Source organism: Seriola aureovittata, chromosome 3 (genome assembly GCF_021018895.1).
Source record: "Seriola aureovittata isolate HTS-2021-v1 ecotype China chromosome 3, ASM2101889v1, whole genome shotgun sequence".
Classification (NCBI taxonomy): domain Eukaryota; kingdom Metazoa; phylum Chordata; class Actinopteri; order Carangiformes; family Carangidae; genus Seriola; species Seriola aureovittata.
In genome coordinates, this window is record NC_079366.1 from 11,466,950 (window position 1) to 11,487,885 (window position 20,936).

At 37.7% G+C, this 20,936-nt stretch overlaps 2 protein-coding genes and 4 non-coding genes across 10 annotated transcripts in view; all 6 read right to left on the minus strand.

Moving 5' to 3' along the window:
- Positions 1-735: 735 nt before the first annotated feature.
- vps37a (VPS37A subunit of ESCRT-I) lies at positions 736-8,483 on the minus strand. The gene is made up of 12 exons (XM_056372777.1): positions 8,016-8,483; positions 6,749-6,823; positions 5,840-5,957; positions 4,675-4,778; positions 4,205-4,430; positions 3,713-3,783; positions 3,434-3,561; positions 3,277-3,335; positions 3,081-3,149; positions 2,647-2,790; positions 2,455-2,543; positions 736-2,215 (listed from the first exon to the last, which is right to left on the minus strand). Exons 1-11 carry the CDS (start codon positions 8,120-8,122, stop codon positions 2,463-2,465), a joined length of 1,182 nt encoding a protein of 393 aa, XP_056228752.1. The 5' UTR covers positions 8,123-8,483; the 3' UTR covers positions 736-2,215; positions 2,455-2,462.
- A 1,809-nt stretch (positions 8,484-10,292) lies between these two features.
- LOC130167118 (small nucleolar RNA U3) lies at positions 10,293-10,508 on the minus strand. The gene has a single exon (XR_008827231.1). It is a non-coding gene; the product is annotated as a small nucleolar RNA U3 (small nucleolar RNA).
- Positions 10,509-10,934: 426 nt separating this feature from the next.
- LOC130167132 (small nucleolar RNA U3) lies at positions 10,935-11,150 on the minus strand. The gene has a single exon (XR_008827244.1). It is a non-coding gene; the product is annotated as a small nucleolar RNA U3 (small nucleolar RNA).
- Positions 11,151-11,886: 736 nt separating this feature from the next.
- On the minus strand, positions 11,887-12,102 carry LOC130167133 (small nucleolar RNA U3). The gene has a single exon (XR_008827245.1). It is a non-coding gene; the product is annotated as a small nucleolar RNA U3 (small nucleolar RNA).
- Positions 12,103-12,842: 740 nt separating this feature from the next.
- Positions 12,843-13,058, minus strand: LOC130167134 (small nucleolar RNA U3). The gene has a single exon (XR_008827246.1). It is a non-coding gene; the product is annotated as a small nucleolar RNA U3 (small nucleolar RNA).
- Positions 13,059-14,221: 1,163 nt separating this feature from the next.
- The window catches only part of micu3a (mitochondrial calcium uptake family, member 3a), a 29,563-nt gene continuing 22,848 nt past the window's right edge, over positions 14,222-20,936 (minus strand). For 3 of the 5 annotated variants that reach the window (XM_056372431.1, XM_056372433.1, XM_056372432.1), the window contains 5 exons: positions 19,475-19,569; positions 19,174-19,345; positions 17,746-17,854; positions 17,439-17,596; positions 16,739-16,807 (listed from right to left, as the gene is read on the minus strand). In XM_056372431.1, coding sequence (XP_056228406.1) covers positions 16,739-16,807; positions 17,439-17,596; positions 17,746-17,854; positions 19,174-19,345; positions 19,475-19,569 — 603 coding nt within the window. Of the gene's footprint in view, positions 15,867-16,738; positions 16,808-17,438; positions 17,597-17,745; positions 17,855-19,173; positions 19,346-19,474; positions 19,570-20,936 lie in introns of those variants that run through there. The other 2 variants (XM_056372430.1, XM_056372429.1) reach the window with 1 other exon arrangement.

Consider the following 20,936-nt stretch of genomic DNA (forward strand, 5'->3'; position numbering starts at 1 on the left):
TTGAGTATATCAATTTTATGTACTCCCTTACATTTTAGACGTAAGTAGTCTACTTTTTACTACTTAATAGTTCATTTTTATTCAAATACATTTCTTAAGATTAAAAAAAACAAAACGTTTTCTTATCCTTTTTGATTTGTGACCTCTGCGGTGTCACTCGTCATTGGTTAGGGGTTTCACCTTTCACCTTCATTTCAATAGCAGTACTTCACAGAAAAATCAAAGAGGAGAGTATGTGTATGTGTCTATGAGAACACAATGAGAATGCTAAATACAGCATAAAATATTCTCATTTCTTTTTGTTTTGTTCCTTCCTTTTGCGAGATGCTATTTTCTATTTTCAACTTCATGTTATTGGATCGATGTAACATAGAAGTGGTAACATGAAGTCTGGAGCATTAGACCAAAAACCTTGCTGTAGAGACTATGTAAATGTAACAGTTAGTCTGGACAGTCACAGGTTTATTTCCCCTTTCCTCTAAAATGTCTAGTTGTTAGTCCCTTGTTTCCCTATAGTCCCCCCACTGTACTTCCATGTAGGTGCCAGTAGAAACCAGTAAGTATTCTATTGGTACCCAATTCATGATTCATCCAACAAAATTACACTGTATTGCTGTATTATAAAATGTTACTGAAATACTTTGTGGAATAGATTTTGGATTTTGTGTTCATTTCAGTCCCAGTGTTAATAGTTTCTTTCTCTGACTTGTTAAACAGTACACAAAACAACCCAGATTTATTCTAAATGCTTTATTACTCTAACAAATTAAATAAGAACATATAATACAAGGTGTCTGAGTCTTTGATTACAATATAGCCTATTATTAACATTATTTAAATACAGTATCCAATGTCATCGAGTTTTACTGCAGCATTTACTCTAATGTTCCTCAACTTTGACCCAAAACTTCGGAGGCTCTTCAAACATTTCAAGTTCAAAAGGTGTCATAAAATAGTCAGGTTATCATAATGATACTTATCAGCAAAAAATAATCATCAGTGTATTTACATACACACAAATAATTCGATTATTGTAAAAAGAATGGAATTAAGGTAATAGTGTGATTAAACCGTTTACAGTACTCTGATTTCCCCTTAAGATGACTTTATATAATTTGTTGTTAAACTGGTCGATGTATGAAATAATCTGTGGCAGTTAATGTCCGTTTTCTGCACTAGTAAAATGAACCAAAACCAATAACAGTAGCTTAAAAAAAACATACAACTGTTATATGTAATTTGGTTTATGGTGACTTTGAAAATAATTTGTAAGAACATACAGTAGATACATCAACAGGGTGTATCAGAGTACTGTCTTAACGTCTTCAATCGAATTATTCATGTTTGTGCAAACACAGTGATATTAAGGATGCATTCAGGAAATCGCCAAAGCTGGAAATGTAAGAACTTAATAAAGAAACAACCACTTCCCAGTTAAAATGCACAGCCCGAGTTAAAAACACTGCTGCGTCCTTGCTTCTTTTCTTTCGTTGGTAAATCCAAAATTTTTTAAATTGCAAACAGGATTGCCTCGGACATATTGACAATGAAACCCCAGTGATGAGATTTATGTAAATGTAAACAGGAGATTTAATGTGCGAAAGTTGCTCCTTTTGTCTGTCCAGTAGGAATAGGGCCTTTATGGTCAAATAAAGCAAGGACAGGGCAATGATCTCAGAAACTGGAAATACAGACACAGGCATTAGTATTTCAACAGTTAATCTATAGTGAACTCAATCACTGCATGGAAAGATTGGGAATACTGTCCTATTTGCAATTTGTACTTTCTGTAAAATGTTTTCACATCACCAACCACTCTGATCAGTTGCACTGCATGAATCTTTGACAGAAACAAATCTCTTTGTCATCACTGTCGAGTCAAAACTGAAAAAACAGAATGTGAAATAAAAATTATCCACGATGTGATCAATCCTTAGTGATATGGTTGAACAGCTAGGCATGTGTCAGTCATTCATCAGTTTTGGCCTCCTGTGGTGACTTAATAGCTTCTCCATTTTGCTCGCACACAATCCAACTGTTTTTTGTTTTTTTTAACCCAAATCTGAGCCCAAACGGGCTCCTTTTTTTAAGCCCACCATTGCCATCACCATCTTCATATTTCTCCAAAGTGCCCTCTGTTGACTCAGTGTGCTTTTTGTTTTCTCAAATGTCTTTTTCCTTTAGTTGGCAGCAGTTGGCTGAGAAAACTCCAAACCTGTAGACATTATGTAAGAAGCAGACATGAGTAAGAAGTAGAGTGAACATGTGACGATGACAAATTGGTTTTTCTTGATAAAACTGGAGGGGATGTTTAGCTGTAAAAAAAAAAAAAGCCATAAGGGCTGCTTGTTGTGAAACTGACAGCTGAGACCCAGCAGTTTCCCTCTGACTGTCTGAATGTTACAATCTTGTGTTTTGCTCGTCGGTTGATCTTGTTAACTGTGTGTGTTGTACCTTGTGTTCTAGTGGCTGGTAGGAAATTGTCCATGTGTGTTGATGGAGTGTTGCAACTTCTCCTCTTTGGCCCTTCTGCTGTGGCAAAGCTGTTGAATAACACAAGAGGCATCAATCTGATAACATTCAGACTCATTAAAAACAATATACTACGACTATCTTCTCACAAATTCTGCACTTTAGGCCTCTCACCGTTCTCTTCTCCATGAAGCTGGTCAGGAATTCATCTATGTCTGTGCGCCCCTCCAGAAAGTTTTCAGCCGTCTCCTCCGACTCCTCCTCTGCCTGGTGGGCTGCAACTTTTAACCGAGCCTGTAAAGTACTAAGACTGCAACTCTAGCAGGGAATAAAAGACACTAAAGTAAGAAATGGAGCAACAGAAATGTTCAGTTTAAAGACATGTTCAAACATGTTTGTGTTGGGCTCTTCAACTTGTTAATATTTTCTCCTTAGGCTTCTTTCATTTGACAAGGTAACAATACAATTAAAAATACTACAACGATTTCTCAAAATCAAAAACTAAAGATAAATGTTAAACATAAAATTGAAAGCAGTTCTTTCAAGAGGTGATCAGAAGCTTCCACCCAATAATGTCTATCTGACGTGTGACGAGTGTAGCCTCTTACCTCACTGAGTTCATGCTGTCTCTGCATCTTTGTCTCAAAGGCCATCTTCATCTGAGTCAGCTGTTCGTACTGTCAACACAGCAGACAGACCCCCTGTTCATTAAGCTCCTAGACAATGACATGAATATGTTTGTTGTGTGTGTGTGTGTGTTTGTGTGTGTGTGTGCATTTAAAAGAAGACGATATAAGAGCGAACCTTGTAGAGCATTTCTTGTCTTTTCCCTTCCAACTGTGGTTCCATCTGAAGATTTCTCTCTGTAAATGACAAAAAGAAATGTACAGGTCTTTGTAAAGCTCAACTTCATTAAAACTTCTCTTTCATGACTGGCCTATGAAGCAGGGGAGGAACTTACTAGCAATGTCCACTATGCTGGTGACCAGCTCTTCTTTATCGCTGGTGACCTGCTTGAGCTGTGGCAAAGTCACAAAGAACTCCAGCAGCACATCCTCGTTTTCAGACATATCTGACAACTGGGTCAGACTGGTGTGGGACGCAGTGGGTAACAGAACAAGAGAACAAAGACATCAATGATGGACACAAAAGAATGTTTCCCTTATCTCAAACACACATTATAACCTGCTTCAACAATGATCAAGATATTTTAAGTTGACAATATTTTGGAATACTTTACTTCATGTCACAGAGTTCAGGAAAAGACTCAGGAATTTCAGGCATCTTGTACATATGTCCGTTCAATCCAGCCTGAGAGAGACACAAGTATTGTAAGCAAGTCACATTCTTTAATGAACCTGGTTTCTATGTAGACACTAGATTTGTCTAAACCCAACAGATCAGTTTCAGGAAAAGATATCTAAACTGCAAAGTCCAGCCTCTTCCATTGAATGGGCTCAACCATAGCTGGATATATTCAGGCTCTACTGCTTGTTTTTATCATATATTTTCTTTATCAGTCTTGGAGAACCTTAATCTTTGCAAATTGCCAAAAGCTTGACTTTGCATTTACTTTTCAAAGCACTGAAGCTAGGGGGTATGTTCCATGTTTACAATACAAATAAATATGTAACTACTTCAAAAGTACCTTGATGGTCCCCAGTGTGTGTGTGTGTGTGTGCAGTCTAGATGGTACCACCCCACTTGTGTACATTATCCATCATCCGTGTACCTGTGAGTCTCCAGTGGGTACAGGCAGCGGCAGCTCAGATATCAGTCCATACGGAGCTGGAGCACGAGGAGGCCCGTGGGGACTATCGACCCCTGGGTGAGGCATGGGAGCTGGAGATGGACCTGGGCCTTGCCCAGGAGGCGGCGTCTGGCTGGGACCCACATGACGAGAACCATAGTGGTAAGCTTGAGTGGGGTAGGGAGCGATGCCTGATGGCTTGTACATACTGTTGCGATACAAGGGGATGGAAACAAGATCAAATGTATTTTTAGAGAAAATAAGAGCCAAAAATATTCTTTTTTTAACAAGCTGGCTCATTATTTTATTCATTTCATTCACCATTATTTGAATTACTATCCAAAATACCTAAATAAGACCCAGGTTGCCAAACACATGAGTTTTCTGTTCTAATGAGGATATAGTGAGACAAGAGTGTCTAATATTCTCCATGAATGCAAGTTTAAACTCACTATGGAAAGCCAGCAGGACCAGAAGACATCAAGGCAGGAGGACTTTTCCAGAACTCGTCCAGCAGACTCTGTACGACCTTACCCAGATCTGAGTGCATCCCAAACTACAATGTACACAACAAGACAAACTTAATTAAACTAACAAAAATGAAATAAGTGGATTTTCTTAATGGAGAAAACAGAAAATGAGAAACAACCAGGAAAAAAACAATTGATGTTTCTACAGCTGAGTAACACTACAGTTTTACTTGATTACTGTAAAACCCAGCAATCAGACCCCCTCTCATCTCCACACTGTCATCTCTGTTGTGATCAGGGTTTTGAAGTATGAGGTTTATTCATTTGTGCAAGTAAACAACACATCTTAGCTTCAGAAACCTAAGTAAGCCCTTTGGCTTTGGTTCACAAATGAGATATAATGCTGGGATGTCGGAATCATGAATAGAGGAGATGGAAAACCAAACTACACTGTATGTTTCTTGTAAACATAATATCCAAAACACTTTATCTGCTTGTCAAATAGTCAGAGCATTATGACTGAGGCTGCATTAAGACAGTTTTTCTTTACTATTCGAGGTCTTGTAAAGACCCTCTGTTCAGCTGTGGAAACCACCTTACTTCAGTTTCAGTTTGATTCAGATGTGATTTAATTATTTGGGATACAACTATAAGTAATGATCTTTCCTTTCAACCCAGCCCCTGTCAGAAGTAATGACCCTGTGCTGAATTTTATTTTCAGTTTCTCTTGATGCTTTACACATAGTGAAAGTATGAAAATCATGTTCACAAGTTGAGGTTATAGTTAACAACACTGAAAGAAAAGTTGTTACTGAGTGACAACAGTCAAAATCATGTCAGCTCACCTCTACCACTGTTTTAATCGTATCACAAAATCATAGTACTACTATTGACTTTGATCAACACAAGAATAACTGTAAAAAATCTGTTTTAGTGTGCACATTAGCTTACATCATGGCCATCTACCCAGCCAACAAAAAGGCAGTGAGAATAGTGGCTTTCTTGAAGGTTTCATATCGTAGATCTAAAATAAATACACCCATTGATATCCTTCCCTTCACCATTCCTGGAATCTCCTCAAAAAACAAACTGGAAACCACCAATTTAACCAAACCCATCAAAAACAAAAAACTAGACGACTACTTACATTAGTGATGAGGGGACTAGTGATCATGGTGCCATTATTGCTGTCAACTAAATGATGACCAACAGGGGGGTAGACACTAACCACCGGCTTCTCCTGAGGGAACTGAGGAGGTAGCAGACTGAAAGAAAGAAAACAGCAAAGTATGCCAATTTATATTAATATTGTAATATGGTATTATGGCAGTGTAACATGTATTTGTCCCTATAGCATAGCCCTATATTCTCTGAGACTTCACATGTGATAAAATTGGAAGCCTCAGCATCACTGGAGGAACTCTGGTAAAGGTTTTCACTAACAGCTCTTAACAGCATAAAGAATTTGAATAGCTCATGCTGTGAGGACTAAAGCCAGTGCCACTGTTGAAGTTGCTAACTGGCTTTTCTTACTTTCGTAGTTCTTCCTATCAAACAGTCTAGTGAAGATATGACAATTTTAATCTAGCTTCTGTTATAATGCTTGTAGTCCTTTGGATTTAGTTTCATGAACAAAACACTGGGTTCACATCCTCTTCTTACACTCCTCGCTGGCATAATTTGTGAGTTGCTGATAAAACATACTTAAATCCTTGTGCTCTAATGCATTTTGCTTTTGATTGATCCCTGATATCTATAAGTTTGTTTGGAAATAAAATAAATAACAAAATTAAAACAAGTTAAAACCATCTACAGTAGCTGCTTCACCTTATATTAAATGACAATTTTATGTTTCTTAATAATAATTAAAACACTACAAGTATGTTAGTTATAAATAGAGAACAAATTCAATGACCTTTGTGTTCTGTGGTTAATTAGTTATTCAACCATAGTCAGAAATCCAACCACATCAGTGGCTGATGTACAAAGTGACTGTGAAGTACCTCCTGCTTTTGATACTCTCACTCTGAGGCTGTTTGTGCAAAGACGTACTCACATGTTAACACTAATGGTGGAGTTGTTGACTGTGAATGGTATTCTATACTCCACATCCTTCTGGATCTCTGCAAGGCTGTTGAGAAAGAGAAACACAGGTTTGCCAGGATATGTAATGTTGAATTTGTAGTCATAGTTGGCACAAATGTTTATTAGAATTCTGCTAGTTTGGAAAGAGAGAGAGATTCATTAAAAGAAGAGACCTTTAAAGCCTATCATCTCTGAGGAACTTTTATCTCTTAGCATGACAACATAACACAGTGAGATGGCATAATAAGTAATTTATTCCTACAGAAGTCAGATATGGTCTGTTGAAAGCTGCATGTCAAGAAGCCCTGGCCTTACACCCTGTCCTGTACGTAGTCTTTGAATTCTCTTTTCCCATCCACTTACTCCTTAACATCATTGCCATGCCATGATTAGCATTCCTCACAGCACATTAGCCATGTGGTCTCTACAATCCCATGAACTGCACTTCCGCAGCAAAAAAATAGTACTATCACAAACATGTGTAATCCAATTTCTGTCACACATACACACGGCATACATTACATCAGGAGGGTGACTATGATTTAAGGCATCTGGCTAACAAGAGATGTTAGAATAGTCTGTCCATGCCACCAGTTTATGTCTAACTCAGTAGAAAGAAAAAACAAATATGTCACTGAGATGACAGGGCTCCTTGGTAAACAAAGGCTAATACTTTAATCCCCACGTCTAATATCAGCCTCCTTCTAAAACTACATGCGTGACAAGTCCAGTCGACAAACACCGGAATGATCACAGAACATGATCAGCCGGTCATAGCTTGTATCACAAACCCTAAAAATAGAAGCTGTAAATGTCACTTGACTTGACTAGCTAGCCAGCTAGCACGGCGCCCTGGGAAACCACATCTAGCTCGTTAGCTATGAGGAAAGGTGGTAATCACCACCCGTTCAACACACACACACTGAGGGATGTCAAAGCAGTGGTATTGTTTTGATATATTAAAAGAAAAGCAGGGACAAATGTGATCGAACACGAGGCTGTGGTCTATTTGTTAGCCTGACGTGTTTCTTCTGACTTCACTGTGAAGTGGCTAGCTACAAGTAAACATCAGCTGTGTACGTAAACCGAGTCAACATGGTCTACTAATTAATGTTAGTTAGTGGCCATGAAACACCGTGTTGGCCATATTCTCAGCTTGAAAAGACAACGTTTATGTTATGAAGCTAACGAGCAGCACCAGGGTCTGGTTTTAGGTTATCGGTCGGCGCGCACATTACCTGGGATGAGCGGCTTTGAGTGACTCGATCTGCCGCTGTCTTTGTTGTTGTAGGCTGTTCAGAGGGAGAGGTCCGGAGCCTTTGGACAGGGGGAAAAACCAGTTCATCCTCTCCTGGCGACCAACCACGGACTGAACTTGGTGACAGAGGCTAAAGGCCGACAACAGACGACAACGAAATGGAAGGGAAAGTGAGCATGAAGAGCGTACGGTGTAGAGATTTCTGGTGCTAACCCCTGTTAGCTGACTAACGACACGATTTGTTGTCCACACGAGGCTTACTTTGTAGTTACGTTACAAAGTCAGATAGCATATCCGCATATGTCGGATAAAACAACAATTCCGTTGTATCTCCACGGGTTTGTGTAATTGTAGCACTGTCATTAACATTGACGAAGCGAGAAATAATTACTGCTCTAGGAAGACAACAACCTTGCGGGTAAAAGCTTGATCAACTTATTTACGTAATACGTCAAACGGCAATTTACGTCAAGCGCAACTTCCTGTTTTCAGCATGATAAAAACTGTAAATATAAAAATGTGATTTGTTTTTAAATAGACATCGAATTTGAAATACACTGTATATGATCGATTCAGAACAAAATGAACATTAAAACTAACATCAAAACAACTTAAAAATGTTTATGTTGTAATGTAATTGCAATGTAATTTTTGAATATAAACCCCGGACTTCAGAGAGACAACGGACTGCATTTTATTTATTGAGTACATTTTTATTGTTTATAGTTTACTGCCTCTTTTGCATTATGTATTGTATATTGTCAAAAAGTTAAAACAACATTTTCCACTTATGTATTAAGACGTTGATGTTTTTTTATTTTATTTTTTAAAGCAAAGGCTAAATTCCTGTGACACAGATAATAATATGCATAACGTATAATATTATTATAATTATTATTATTATAATTATTATTATTATTATTATAGTAATGGGATAACCAAAGGCAATATTTCTATTGTCTTAGATTGCATTGTAAAAAAGTATGCCTCATACAGCTGAAGAGATTTAACATTCAGTGATCAAGTTTAGTGGAATATTACACAGAGATTTGGTGTATTCAAGTTATATAAACAGGACTGTTAAGTTGAATGGGAGATCCTCAACCCTGCAAAACATGCGGACCTGACAGCACAAGGCAGGGGTCAAACATGTTGATAAAAGCAGCGGAGCAACTCGAGAATTCATTCAGAGACCATAGGATGACTGAACCTGCTTTTGCCACTGTTTCAACCACCACAACTGAGTAATGTGGGGAAAAAAAAAACACATAAATCATAGTCAATAAAGTAACATCTGCACATGCCCACACAGTCCTGAGTCTGATGAGTCAAGTGAAACACCTGTGTAACGACATGTAGGGAGAGGCTTTCAAACAATACACTTTTTTCACAGAAGACATTCTAACATGTCATATTACAAAGAGCACAAGTGTAATTGATCAAACGAATGATGGCTGATTTACATTTAGCTGCTTTAGTTTACGGTACTTGCTGTTATTGTTAATGCTGGCTCACTTTCACAGTGTCTCGACTTACTGTGACACTTGAATAGAACAGAGCCATTGTTAATGTTAGTACAAACACCTGTGCTTATACTATGACTAGTCAACAAGTCTGCTAGTTTATTATCACACAAATCTGCTGTCATCATCACTCAAATTTGTGATTAATTTTGTTTGAAAACACAGTGCCTGAGAATTTAAAGGTTTTGTGTTTGTGTGGCATCTAGTAAGTGGACAGCACAATACAAGACAGTCTAGGTCACATATAACCTAAGTAGTTGATTAATTCATATGTTAGATGCAAAATAGATTGAAAGTTATTATAGCTTTGTGTTGCTACATCATAATTCTATGAAAAATAATTCATAGAATTCAATAACTTGCAGGGCTGCTACACACTATTATAGTGTTGAATTACTATACAAATTATTATCTGTATAATGTTTAATAATATAGCCATATTAAACATTTAGTATAGTGCAATTCTTTCTCTTTTTAATTTCATTCTTATTTTCTGTCATTTTAGAAAAACATACACATTACAGTCTGAAGAATGGCACTGCTCATTCTTGTGGTTTGTACCCCCTGAAATAACCTTGACCACCCCGATCCACCAAATTTCTAAATACTTTGAGAATGACGAGTTAAAATAAGTTTCTGTTTTACATCCCATTTCAGATCAGTACAACCCTTTTACAATCACTTTAGTGTTTTCTTTCTTATCTTAATTGTTAGTTTTTCCACTATGGACTACAACCACTCTGATCATACTCCCTCCCTCAATGCTCCACAGAGAAGCAGAGAACAGTCATCAATGACAGAGAACACAGGATGTGAATCATTATTCTCTGTCCGCTTCACGCTCAGAAGGGAATATCGCAACTCATCATCGTGGTTAGCGAGACCAAACACTTTAGAAACACATTTCTCAAGTCAGAAACTATAGAAATGATCCCTGAAAGTATAGTCTTAGTTTGACTGAGGGTGAAAACAGCATGCCATTCACAGGACAACCATTCTCACTCAGGGTTCAGAGGTGTCTTCAACAAGCTCCTCCAGTTGCTGCGCCTGGTTCAGTCACAAGGGTTTATGTAAATAGCACAGCACAGCCAATCATTGAGTGTATGAAATGAAGTACTGAGAAATGCCCATTGCAGGTTTCCCAGAAACTGGACACAGAATGATTACCATTGTTTCATAAAAAGATACCAATTATCTGAGTAGGTTTTTTTTTTTTTTTAATCTATAACAGTCAACACTTTACTAAGTTTTAAATTGTGCCCTTCAATAAGTATACCTAACTTAAATCTATGCTGCTACTGTATATGTGGGTATATATGTAGTTTAATTTATGTAATAGTACAGCATGTATCATTTATTTTCCACATCAATATACTACCACTCTGATCATATTCCCTCCCTCAATGCTCCACAAGGAAGCAAAGAACGGTCATCAATGACAGAGAACTTATGAAATGAATCATTATTCTCTGTCCGCTTCACGCTCAGAAGGGAATATCACAACTCTTCATCGTGGTTAGTGAGACCAAACACTTTAGAAACACATTTCTCAAGTCAGAAACTATAGAAATGATCCCTGAAAGTATAGTCTTAGTTTGACTGAGGGTGAAAACAGGGTGCCATTCACAGGACAACCATTCTCACTCATGGTTCAGAGGTGTCTTCAACAAAATCCTCCAGTTGCTGCGCCTGGTTCAGTCACAAAGGTTTATGTAAATAGCACAGCACAGCCAATCACTGCATGACTCTGAGAGCACATTTGTCATATAGAGAGCTCACAGACAGGAGAGAAAAGTCATATTGAAGTATGACATGGTTTCTTAAATTCCTGGTACAAATTCATGACACTGTACAATTGGATCTTTTTCACATTTGTTTCAAGTGATATATTTTTTTATCATCATTAAACATGATGTTTTTAGATTTGGACACTATTCAACACAGAAAAGATTTTTTTTATATAATAGCATTTTTGCCATCACCATAATCAGAACCCTTTTCTCATATTTACAAATGAAATTCTGTCTATTATTTTTTAATGTAATCATTGAGTGTATGAAATGAAGTACTGAGAAATGCCCATTGCAGGTTTCCCAGAAACTGGACACAGAATGATTACCATTGTTTCATAAAAAGATACCAATTATCTGAGTAGGTTTTTTTTTTTTTTTAATCTATAACAGTCAACACTTTACTAAGTTTTAAATTGTGCCCTTCAATAAGTATACCTAACTTAAATCTATGCTGCTACTGTATATGTGGGTATATATGTAGTTTAATTTATGTAATAGTACAGCATGTATCATTTATTTTCCACATCAATATACTACCACTCTGATCATATTCCCTCCCTCAATGCTCCACAAGGAAGCAAAGAACGGTCATCAATGACAGAGAACTTATGAAATGAATCATTATTCTCTGTCCGCTTCACGCTCAGAAGGGAATATCGCAACTCTTCATCGTGGTTAGCGAGACCAAACACTTTAGAAACACATTTCTCAAGTCAGAAACTATAGAAATGATCCCTGAAAGTATAGTCTTAGTTTGACTGAGGGTGAAAACAGGGTGCCATTCACAGGACAACCATTCTCACTCATGGTTCAGAGGTGTCTTCAACAAAATCCTCCAGTTGCTGCGCCTGGTTCAGTCACAAAGGTTTATGTAAATAGCACAGCACAGCCAATCACTGCATGACTCTGAGAGCACATTTGTCATATAGAGAGCTCACAGACAGGAGAGAAAAGTCATATTGAAGTATGACATGGTTTCTTAAATTCCTGGTACAAATTCATGACACTGTACAATTGGATCTTTTTCACATTTGTTTCAAGTGATATATTTTTTTATCATCATTAAACATGATGTTTTTAGATTTGGACACTATTCAACACAGAAGAGATTTTTTTATATAATAGCATTTTTGCCATCACCATAATCAGAACCCTTTTCTCATATTTACAAATGAAATTCTGTCTATTATTTTTTAATGTAATCATTGAGTGTATGAAATGAAGTACTGAGAAATGCCCATTGCAGGTTTCCCAGAAACTGGACACAGAATGATTACCATTGTTACATAAAAAAATACAATTATCTGATTAGGTTTATTTTGTTTTTTTGAATCTATATCAGTAAACGCTTTACTATGTTTTAAATTGTGCCTTTAAATAAGTATACCTAACTTAAATCTATACTGCAACTGTTTACACGGATATATATATGTATAGTTTAATTTATGTAATAGTACAGCATGTATCATTTATTTTCCACATCAATATACTACCACTCTGATCATATTCCCTCCCTCAATGCTCCACAAGGAAGCAAAGAACGGTCATCAATGACAGAGAACTTATGAAATGAATCATTATTCTCTGTCCGCTTCACGCTCAGAAGGGAATATTGCAACTCTTCATCGTGGTTAGCGAGACCAAACACTTTAGAAACACATTTCTCAAGTTAGAAACTATAGAAATGATCCCTGAAAGTATAGTCTTAGTTTGACTGAGGGTGAAAACAGGAAGCCATTCACAGGACAACCATTCTCACTCAGGGTTTCCTCCTGCTAGTACTAAAACGACCAGTTAATGAATCGTAAAAAAAATAAAGTATAACCTTTCCAAAACCTTGTTAACACCACTTTAGTATAAAGTGCTGTTAAAGCTGTTGATTTTATGACGGAGTTCTGTTCCATCATACCCACAATACTTTGCGAATTGCGTCCCATACGTGTATGAGTTTAATAATTTTAATCGTTTTTTTAAAAAACTGTACGAGCCAAAACCCTCATCGCTGACCAGATTGTTTGAACAATTCAAAACGAGACAAACAGGTAAGACGCTTTAAGTATTGAAAGTATTTAAGTTAGGCTTTACGCTACATCCATGCAAAATACACACTTGGTGGTACGTCGTTTATAATGTTCCTGACTGAAATTTCGCAAAGAAGTGTAGTTCCGTTTACAACCAACGCCAGGCCGCCTCGTTTTGAGGGCTTTCAGTGGCGGTTAGTAATACAAATTAAATCGGTATATATTGACAAAATCTACATATTTTGGTCACAACATATACATAAACAAAGTGGTCTATGGTCGCCACATCACGTCGAAAGCCGTCCAAACAGTTTTTTTTAACACAAGATTTGGTTTTTACCGGTGGTTGGTTTGGTACGACACATGAGGGCAGCATTTCAACAGCTGACAGTTTAACAGGGTAACTAACGAGGCGTGGGTAACTAATGAGGCCAGGTCAGATTGGGCAAACTTTTCCACCTATGTTGTTTGGTACACTGCACACAAACACATATAAACTAAACAAACTACAACGCAAACACTCATGACAATAGATTAAACCACAAGAATGCTACAAGAAAAACACTGCTAACACATTAAAGCTAGTTAGCATTTTGTCCTCCAAATGCACCGTCTTCTTCGTGTCAACTAACTTTATTTCATACTACATTCGTGTCAGCATTTGCATTTACAACTTACCCATATAGCAGGCGTGGGACTGCAGCACTTTTGTTTTTTCTTGCAGGAATATTTAGTTTTCGTGCAATAATTCAGGAGTCACGCTTCGTCAGGAGTCGACTTCGTCAATTAACAAGTGGCTGTGTAAATGGTTTCGCTGCGCATGCGCAGTAAATAAACGGATTTCGCACGTCTTTCTAAAATAGTTTATTCATGCATGAAAAATCATTCAACAGGTCCACTGACGTGACAAATAAACGATTTATTGCAAACATAATGAGAATAATTAACATTATGTTGAATAACTTGGCACAGGCCCAACATCCCTAACACATCTAGACCCCCTTCTTCATTTCAGCATATTCAAATTATATTTCATATTTCACACCAACACATACAGAAATCATTCTACAATTAATTAATATATTACAACATTAAAGACTGATTTGAATCACACATAGTAATGATTATTAATTATATCATTATTGCACGTTTTGTGGTTCTCTTGCTGTTAAAAGCTACACAGTGATGAAATAACTGCTGGAAATCTGTAATGCTATGTGACATTTTTCAGGTGACAAAGGGGATGGACAGAAGGCACCTATATGAAAATCTATGTCATACATGCAACTAACATTTTAAGACACAAAACAATAAGTCAAGACAATAAGGATTCTGTCAGGTAAAATATTGAAATTACATTTAAAAAAATCTTTTTCCTTGGCTTTCATGTTGTAGGTTGTCACTTCCAGGTCAAAAACATCCCAAGTTGTAATATTAGGACAATATATCATTCCTAACTATAGCAATAGTGTTCATATACTCTTGGTGCAATATAACACAAAACTATACTTGCTATTTGAGATTAAACAAAATCAAAAAATAAGAAAGATTGAGGTGATTAAAATCAGCTGAAGACAAAACATTTTCAGAATATGGTCATTTACTTCTGTAATATAATTTTCTGCAGTATGTTAATATATCATTTTATATTGGTGTAATTAATTCTATATGGATAACATGATCACAATGACATTGATTTTATTATTTAATTGTTGTTGTGCTCTTTCAGTTGTTATAGTTTGTAGTGCAGCAGTTCAGTAAATGATTGTTCCTTAAAAAAGCATATATTATTATAGCTTTGATAAGTAACTGATCACATCAATCATTAAGTAAAAATACCTTTCAGTTGGTAGAATTTGTTGTAAAATGTTACAACTTGCTTTGTTATATGTATATAATATTGTTGTAAAATGACTTTGCATTTTAGGCTGGTCAGAATAAGTGAGATGATTAAAACATGTTTTACAGCTTAATGCAAAAAACAAACAAAAGAAGATTTACATTTATCCAAGGTAAAAAATAATTATTAGGTGCAGTTCCACTAACTGTTGTGAAGGTGCCATAATTGGAGAATAAAGTTTAATTCTGTTTGGTTTTATAGTACACTGTAAATCATACTTGAATGACTAGTATCAGATCAAGATGACTGGAAAAACAGCAACCATAAAACAGTCATGTCACTTATTATCAGAATAGAGAGCATCAGTCAGCTGTGTGCAGTCATGCTTTTAGAGTTATTTTCTGCTTTGGAGATCTGCCCTTGAAAACAAACTGTTTCTAACTCGGGCCACTGACTTCAAAGTCAAAGCTCAATCTGATTCATTCCATCATCTGGCTTGTTTTTTTTAATCATCTTCCAAAATTTTTTTCTGCCTTCTGTCCTTGTCCTTGTCTACGACTTCTCCCTGTACCTCCTCCAGAGCTGATGCACTTGTCTTCTGGCCTCAGAGCGAACACAGCTGGAGAAGGAGGTGTAGCGTTGGCCCTTCACCTGGTGAACACAGAGCAAAGGGAGGCAAAGTCATGTTGGGAGCAAGAAGTCAGTTCCTTTTAACTGTGATAACAAGCAACATTTCAGTCACTAGTTAATATCATTTCAGGGGTGGTTTTTCTTTATGTTATCCTGTTTCTGGATGAAAGTGTTGAAGTGAGGGAAAAAAAGTTTTTAAGAGCTCAAAAATAGTCCTAATGTAATTTTGAGCTTTCTCACATTCTGGGTTTCTCCAAAATGAAGACATCCAGGAATCCACTGTTGAAACTCTGTACACCTACTGGTACACTATGTTGAAAAAAGTACAAGCAAGCAAGTACAAGTTACTGTAAATGATGATGTTGATGTTTGTGGCATGTTTCTCTTAAGGAGGTGTATATTCTGAAAGAGACACTCAGGTAAGTGGAAAAGTACTTCCGCTGTAATAATGTGGTTACCACATGACCTAATTCTCATTTACCCATGCTGTTGATGCACTGCACTCGAGTCTAGACTAGTATGATTAACTTAGGACAGCTAAGTGAGAGATGCCAGAGAAATTTGAAGTCATATTGCCCCTTGTATTTTAATATTTCCAGAAGACACTGCAGTGTTATTAGGTTTGAGATTAGTGGTGTTGTCATACTTTCCTAATATAAGGTAAAAAATCATGTTACATTTAATGATGGGAATTTAAAGATCATTTAATCAAAGTCAAATAGTTAAAAAAGAGAAATGAGGGAGGAAAGGTGAGGCGTAGTAATGTGGCTACTGCTGCTATTACTTTCACATAATCAAACTGTAGATATAAAGTACAAGAATAAAATAGAAAAGAATTAACTCCATGAACTTAATCTAATCTTTTTTCTGCTGTCATTCTTGGTTGGCAGTGATACTTATCTGCTTGCCAGCTCCCTCTTCAGACAGGACCTAAAAGAGGTGGCACGCGCCACAGCTTTATAGCCCTGAGAGGTCAGTAGATAGACGTCACGACAGAGGAAAACACAGGGAAGGTTCAGGAGAGAGAAAGGAAGGGGGGTGGGGGGTGGGAGTGGAGAGAAAGGTATGGGTGTTGGCAGCACAGATGAGTGTGGCAAAAAGAGAGGAGATTGAGGATGTAAGTATAACAAGGAGAAAGGGAGAGACAGAGAGAGATGGAAAAAGAGAACATTGTTACGAAGCCAAGACTGTGAAGCCAAGACAACATCCATAAAATACCATACAACGGCTTGTAGCTTTACTATTTTGCATTATTAGTGATTTTTCCAGCATTTCAGGCAAATTATAAGCTTGTAACCACCTGACATGTCATGTTTCACCTCTGTAGAAAATAAGCCTTTAATTTGTAGTAGTGCATGAAAATACACCACTAGAGGGCAGTGTCCCTCCTTGGGAACAACACCATGACATCACTTCATGTAAGTCACTAAAGTTGTTACCAGGTTCTTCCTAAAAATCTGTCCCTCTACATGGCACATACATAGATTTGACCCCCTGAAATGCTCCATACCTTTTCAATATTGTGCCATTGAAGACATTTTATATCCCTGCATCGCTTAGCATTAATCTCTGTATCTGTCACACACAGTTCCTCACCCTGGCTCCCCTGTGCAGCCGGTCCTTCATGATGCCGATGAACTCCTTGTAGGAGAGCTGATCGTCGTGATCTACATCAAAAATCTTGAAGATGGTGTGTACAAGGTGACGTGTCAGCTTCAGCCCAGTGGCTACATACACTGCTCTTGCAAATTCATCTGGTAGGAGAGAAAGTAAAGTCATTTTGCAGGTCTTGGCCACTTACTGCACACCAAGGAGAAAAGGAAAAAACACTACATCTGTGTGTTTAAGAGTAAGTAGAGACTCTCAGTGTCTGCAGTACTTGCTCCCTTTACTCTCTTCCTACCTTGTCCAATGGAGCGAGATGCAAAATTATACATCTGCATGGCAATCGCAAAGTCCTCAAGGTTGTTGAGAAACTGGAAGAAGGATCTGAACTCATCAAAGGTGATTCCCTGAAACAACAGAAAAGAAAAAACACATGTGAAGCAATAAAACTCTAACCAGCCCAGAAACTGACTAAAGGGAGACGTGCTGACAAAAATGTTGTTCTCTTGAAAATGATAACAATGACTGTTTCAGAGCAGACTGCCATCCAAAGTCACCTTGACACACGTGCATTATTACATTCCTTGAGGCACATCAGCTCTAAGATCAGAAATTACTAACCAAACTAACCAAAATGAAAAAAACAAAATGAAATTAAAAAAACAAACAAAACTCAGAGAAAGAAATTCCATGAAATAGACCAATTAATGACACAAGAAGTCATTAATGACAGGACTGTATGAGTGCATGATATGGAAAATTTACCAAACAGCAGTCTTCTTGCAGTGTGTCATGACCCAGAAGTAGCTGCATACAGCAATAAGCTGAAGCCATTCAATATGTAGCTGGCTGTTCAGACAACATGTGATTGTATATTGTAGATGTGACAGTGAAGCTGTGAATGATTTCATATAAAGATATTGTGCTTTCAGTAACAAAATGACTGTGCAAAAGTGCCACATGCTCTTTGCTATGAATCAAGATTATTCTAAACCAATTATATTGACGGCTAGATTGTTAAAAAATAAAATCCATTAATTAAAACAAATAAGGTATACATGAACGGATGCAGATTAAGGTAAAATAAACATGTAAATAAAAAGTAACTAGCTAGCTGTGTATCTTAACCTAGCCATCCTTTATGTGGAGAAACAAAAAGAGGTTGTGACCTAAGAAACAGAAAGAAAGACTGACAGATTGTAACGGCAGGTTTTGTGTTGTACGAGGCAGAGACCAACCTCCTGCTTCTTCCACAGCATGAAAAGGAAAGAAGGGAGGGACAGAAATAGAGTTGGGTTGCATAAGGACTACAGGTCAATGTGTAGATAGATAGATAGATAGATAGATAGATAGATAGATAGATAGATAGATAGATAGATAGATAGATAGATAGATATTCAAATTCACATGTGGCTGGAAGTGCTGTCAAGTGTGTGTGAGTGTTTGTGTGTAGTCAAGTGAAGCAGTGGAGCGCTGAAGTGTGGAGAGCCACAACAGCCTCAGGCAGAGACTGTGGTGGGAAATTACGGACACTCTAGATGGCTGGAAGGTGGAGGTAACCCGTAGAGGAGGAGGAAGAAGTAATTGAACAGATAGATAAAGGGCTAGGAAATGTATCCTGTGTTATCTAAAGAAAAAAAAACAATGAATCTTACTGTTAACTGATTTTCATTTATCACATCAGTGTGCTCTTCCTTCTGTAAAGAACTGCGTGCATGTACTGTACCTTCTCATCAGGTATACACTGGCGGACATTCTCCAGGTAGGCGCTGATGTTCTCCACATTGGTGAAGCGCAGCAGGATTTTGGCAAAGTCTTCTTCACTGATTGTAGTCATTCCTTTAGAGTAGGTCAAAAACTCAATTTCCAACACTTCTGTCTGCAGGTTATCCATAAACCTGAAGAACAGACGAGAAGGGAACGGAGAAGAATTAGATTGTAATCAAAGATTCAGCATGTTTCTGTTTTGTGATTTGGTTACGACTGTTCATAGCTCTCATTTTGTGTTATGTGAGTATTTTCAGTACCTGTAGAAGTCATCAAAGGTAAGCTCTGCCTTCCCTTTCTTCCCAAAGAAATGGACCAGAAGGGTGGTGTCGATCGTAACACTCTCATCTGCTCGCTATGAATCATCAGAGAGGGAGGAATAACAGAGAGGATCAATGAGTGACTAATCAATACTCTTAAAGCATTGTGATTGGAGGAGAAGCAGTGGGCGGGATAAATCCATCATCAATCCAACATGGCGACTGTGGTGCCAGGCTAGCAGGAAGCAGGTTATTGCGGCACGTGTGCAGAACGTGCACCGGATGAGCGACAACAAACTATCAATCAAATGAATCAGCTCAGACAAACAGTCAGCGGCCATTGCGACATCAACATACCAGTCTAGGCAGCAGCAACCTTTAAGTTCAACCTCTTGAGTTGGATAAGTATCAATTTCAGTGAAATGAAGTACGTGCAAAACAGAAATGGGGTAAAGAGGTTAAGTGGACAAAGGCTTCTGAATGAAATCAAGTGAAAGGTATCGAGCAAAATTTTCTCCATGCGGCCTAGACTGGCGAGGAGTGTTGCTGCAGCAGCATGAAACAGACCATTAGACTGGTGAATACACGAGAAGTGCTCAGGTAGCAGCACATAAAGATACGGAGACACAGTGGAAAACAGAGTCATGCCTATAGTCACTGAGCCAGGGATGGAGATCAGCAGGAATGTGGAAAGAAGGACAAAGTGTTTAACAGGAAGAAAGAGAAACGAAGAAAAAGAAGATGTTTGGAAGAACAACTAAGGCCCAAACAGACAAATACATAACAGTAAGCTGGCAAACACACACAGACACATTAAAGCCACCACATCCCATGCATTTCTCTGGCAATGCCACATTGACACACCTGAACAGAGCCTCAAATCACAAACAGCAGTAATTAAAAAAAAAAACCCCACATAAGCACAAATGCAGATAATATGAGCCGATTCCACCTTTTTCCGTCAATCGATGACAATCATGGGTGCAACTCTAAGACTTTTGTGCTGTTTGTTTCTTTATTCTTTACTATGTTCTTACATATCCTTTTATCTTCCCTGCAGTCTTTCCGATTACGTGTTCACTCAATTATCCTGGTCATTTGAAACCCATTCAACAGGCTTTGTCCTGTTTATACTAGTTGCTCACGCTATAATCTGTTGACACAGGGTGACATGGGTACTTTTTATGAGCCTTTGAGTTTAAGTGTGTATTTCACTATTTGCCTGTGTTCATGCTCGCTAACATGTCTGTCTCAGAAAAAAGGTGTCAGCCAGCACCAAGGCAGAAAGAGAGGACGTTTTAAGGTCATCATTTTTCTCTCTCCCTGCCGTGCCCCACCCACCCCACACCCTCCCACCCCGTCAAATCCATGGCCATGCTGAGGAATATGCAGACATCAGATTGGGAGAAATCTCATGTCTTTCTAAGGGGGAAGAGCGTTTATGCCATTTCCATCAGCATCA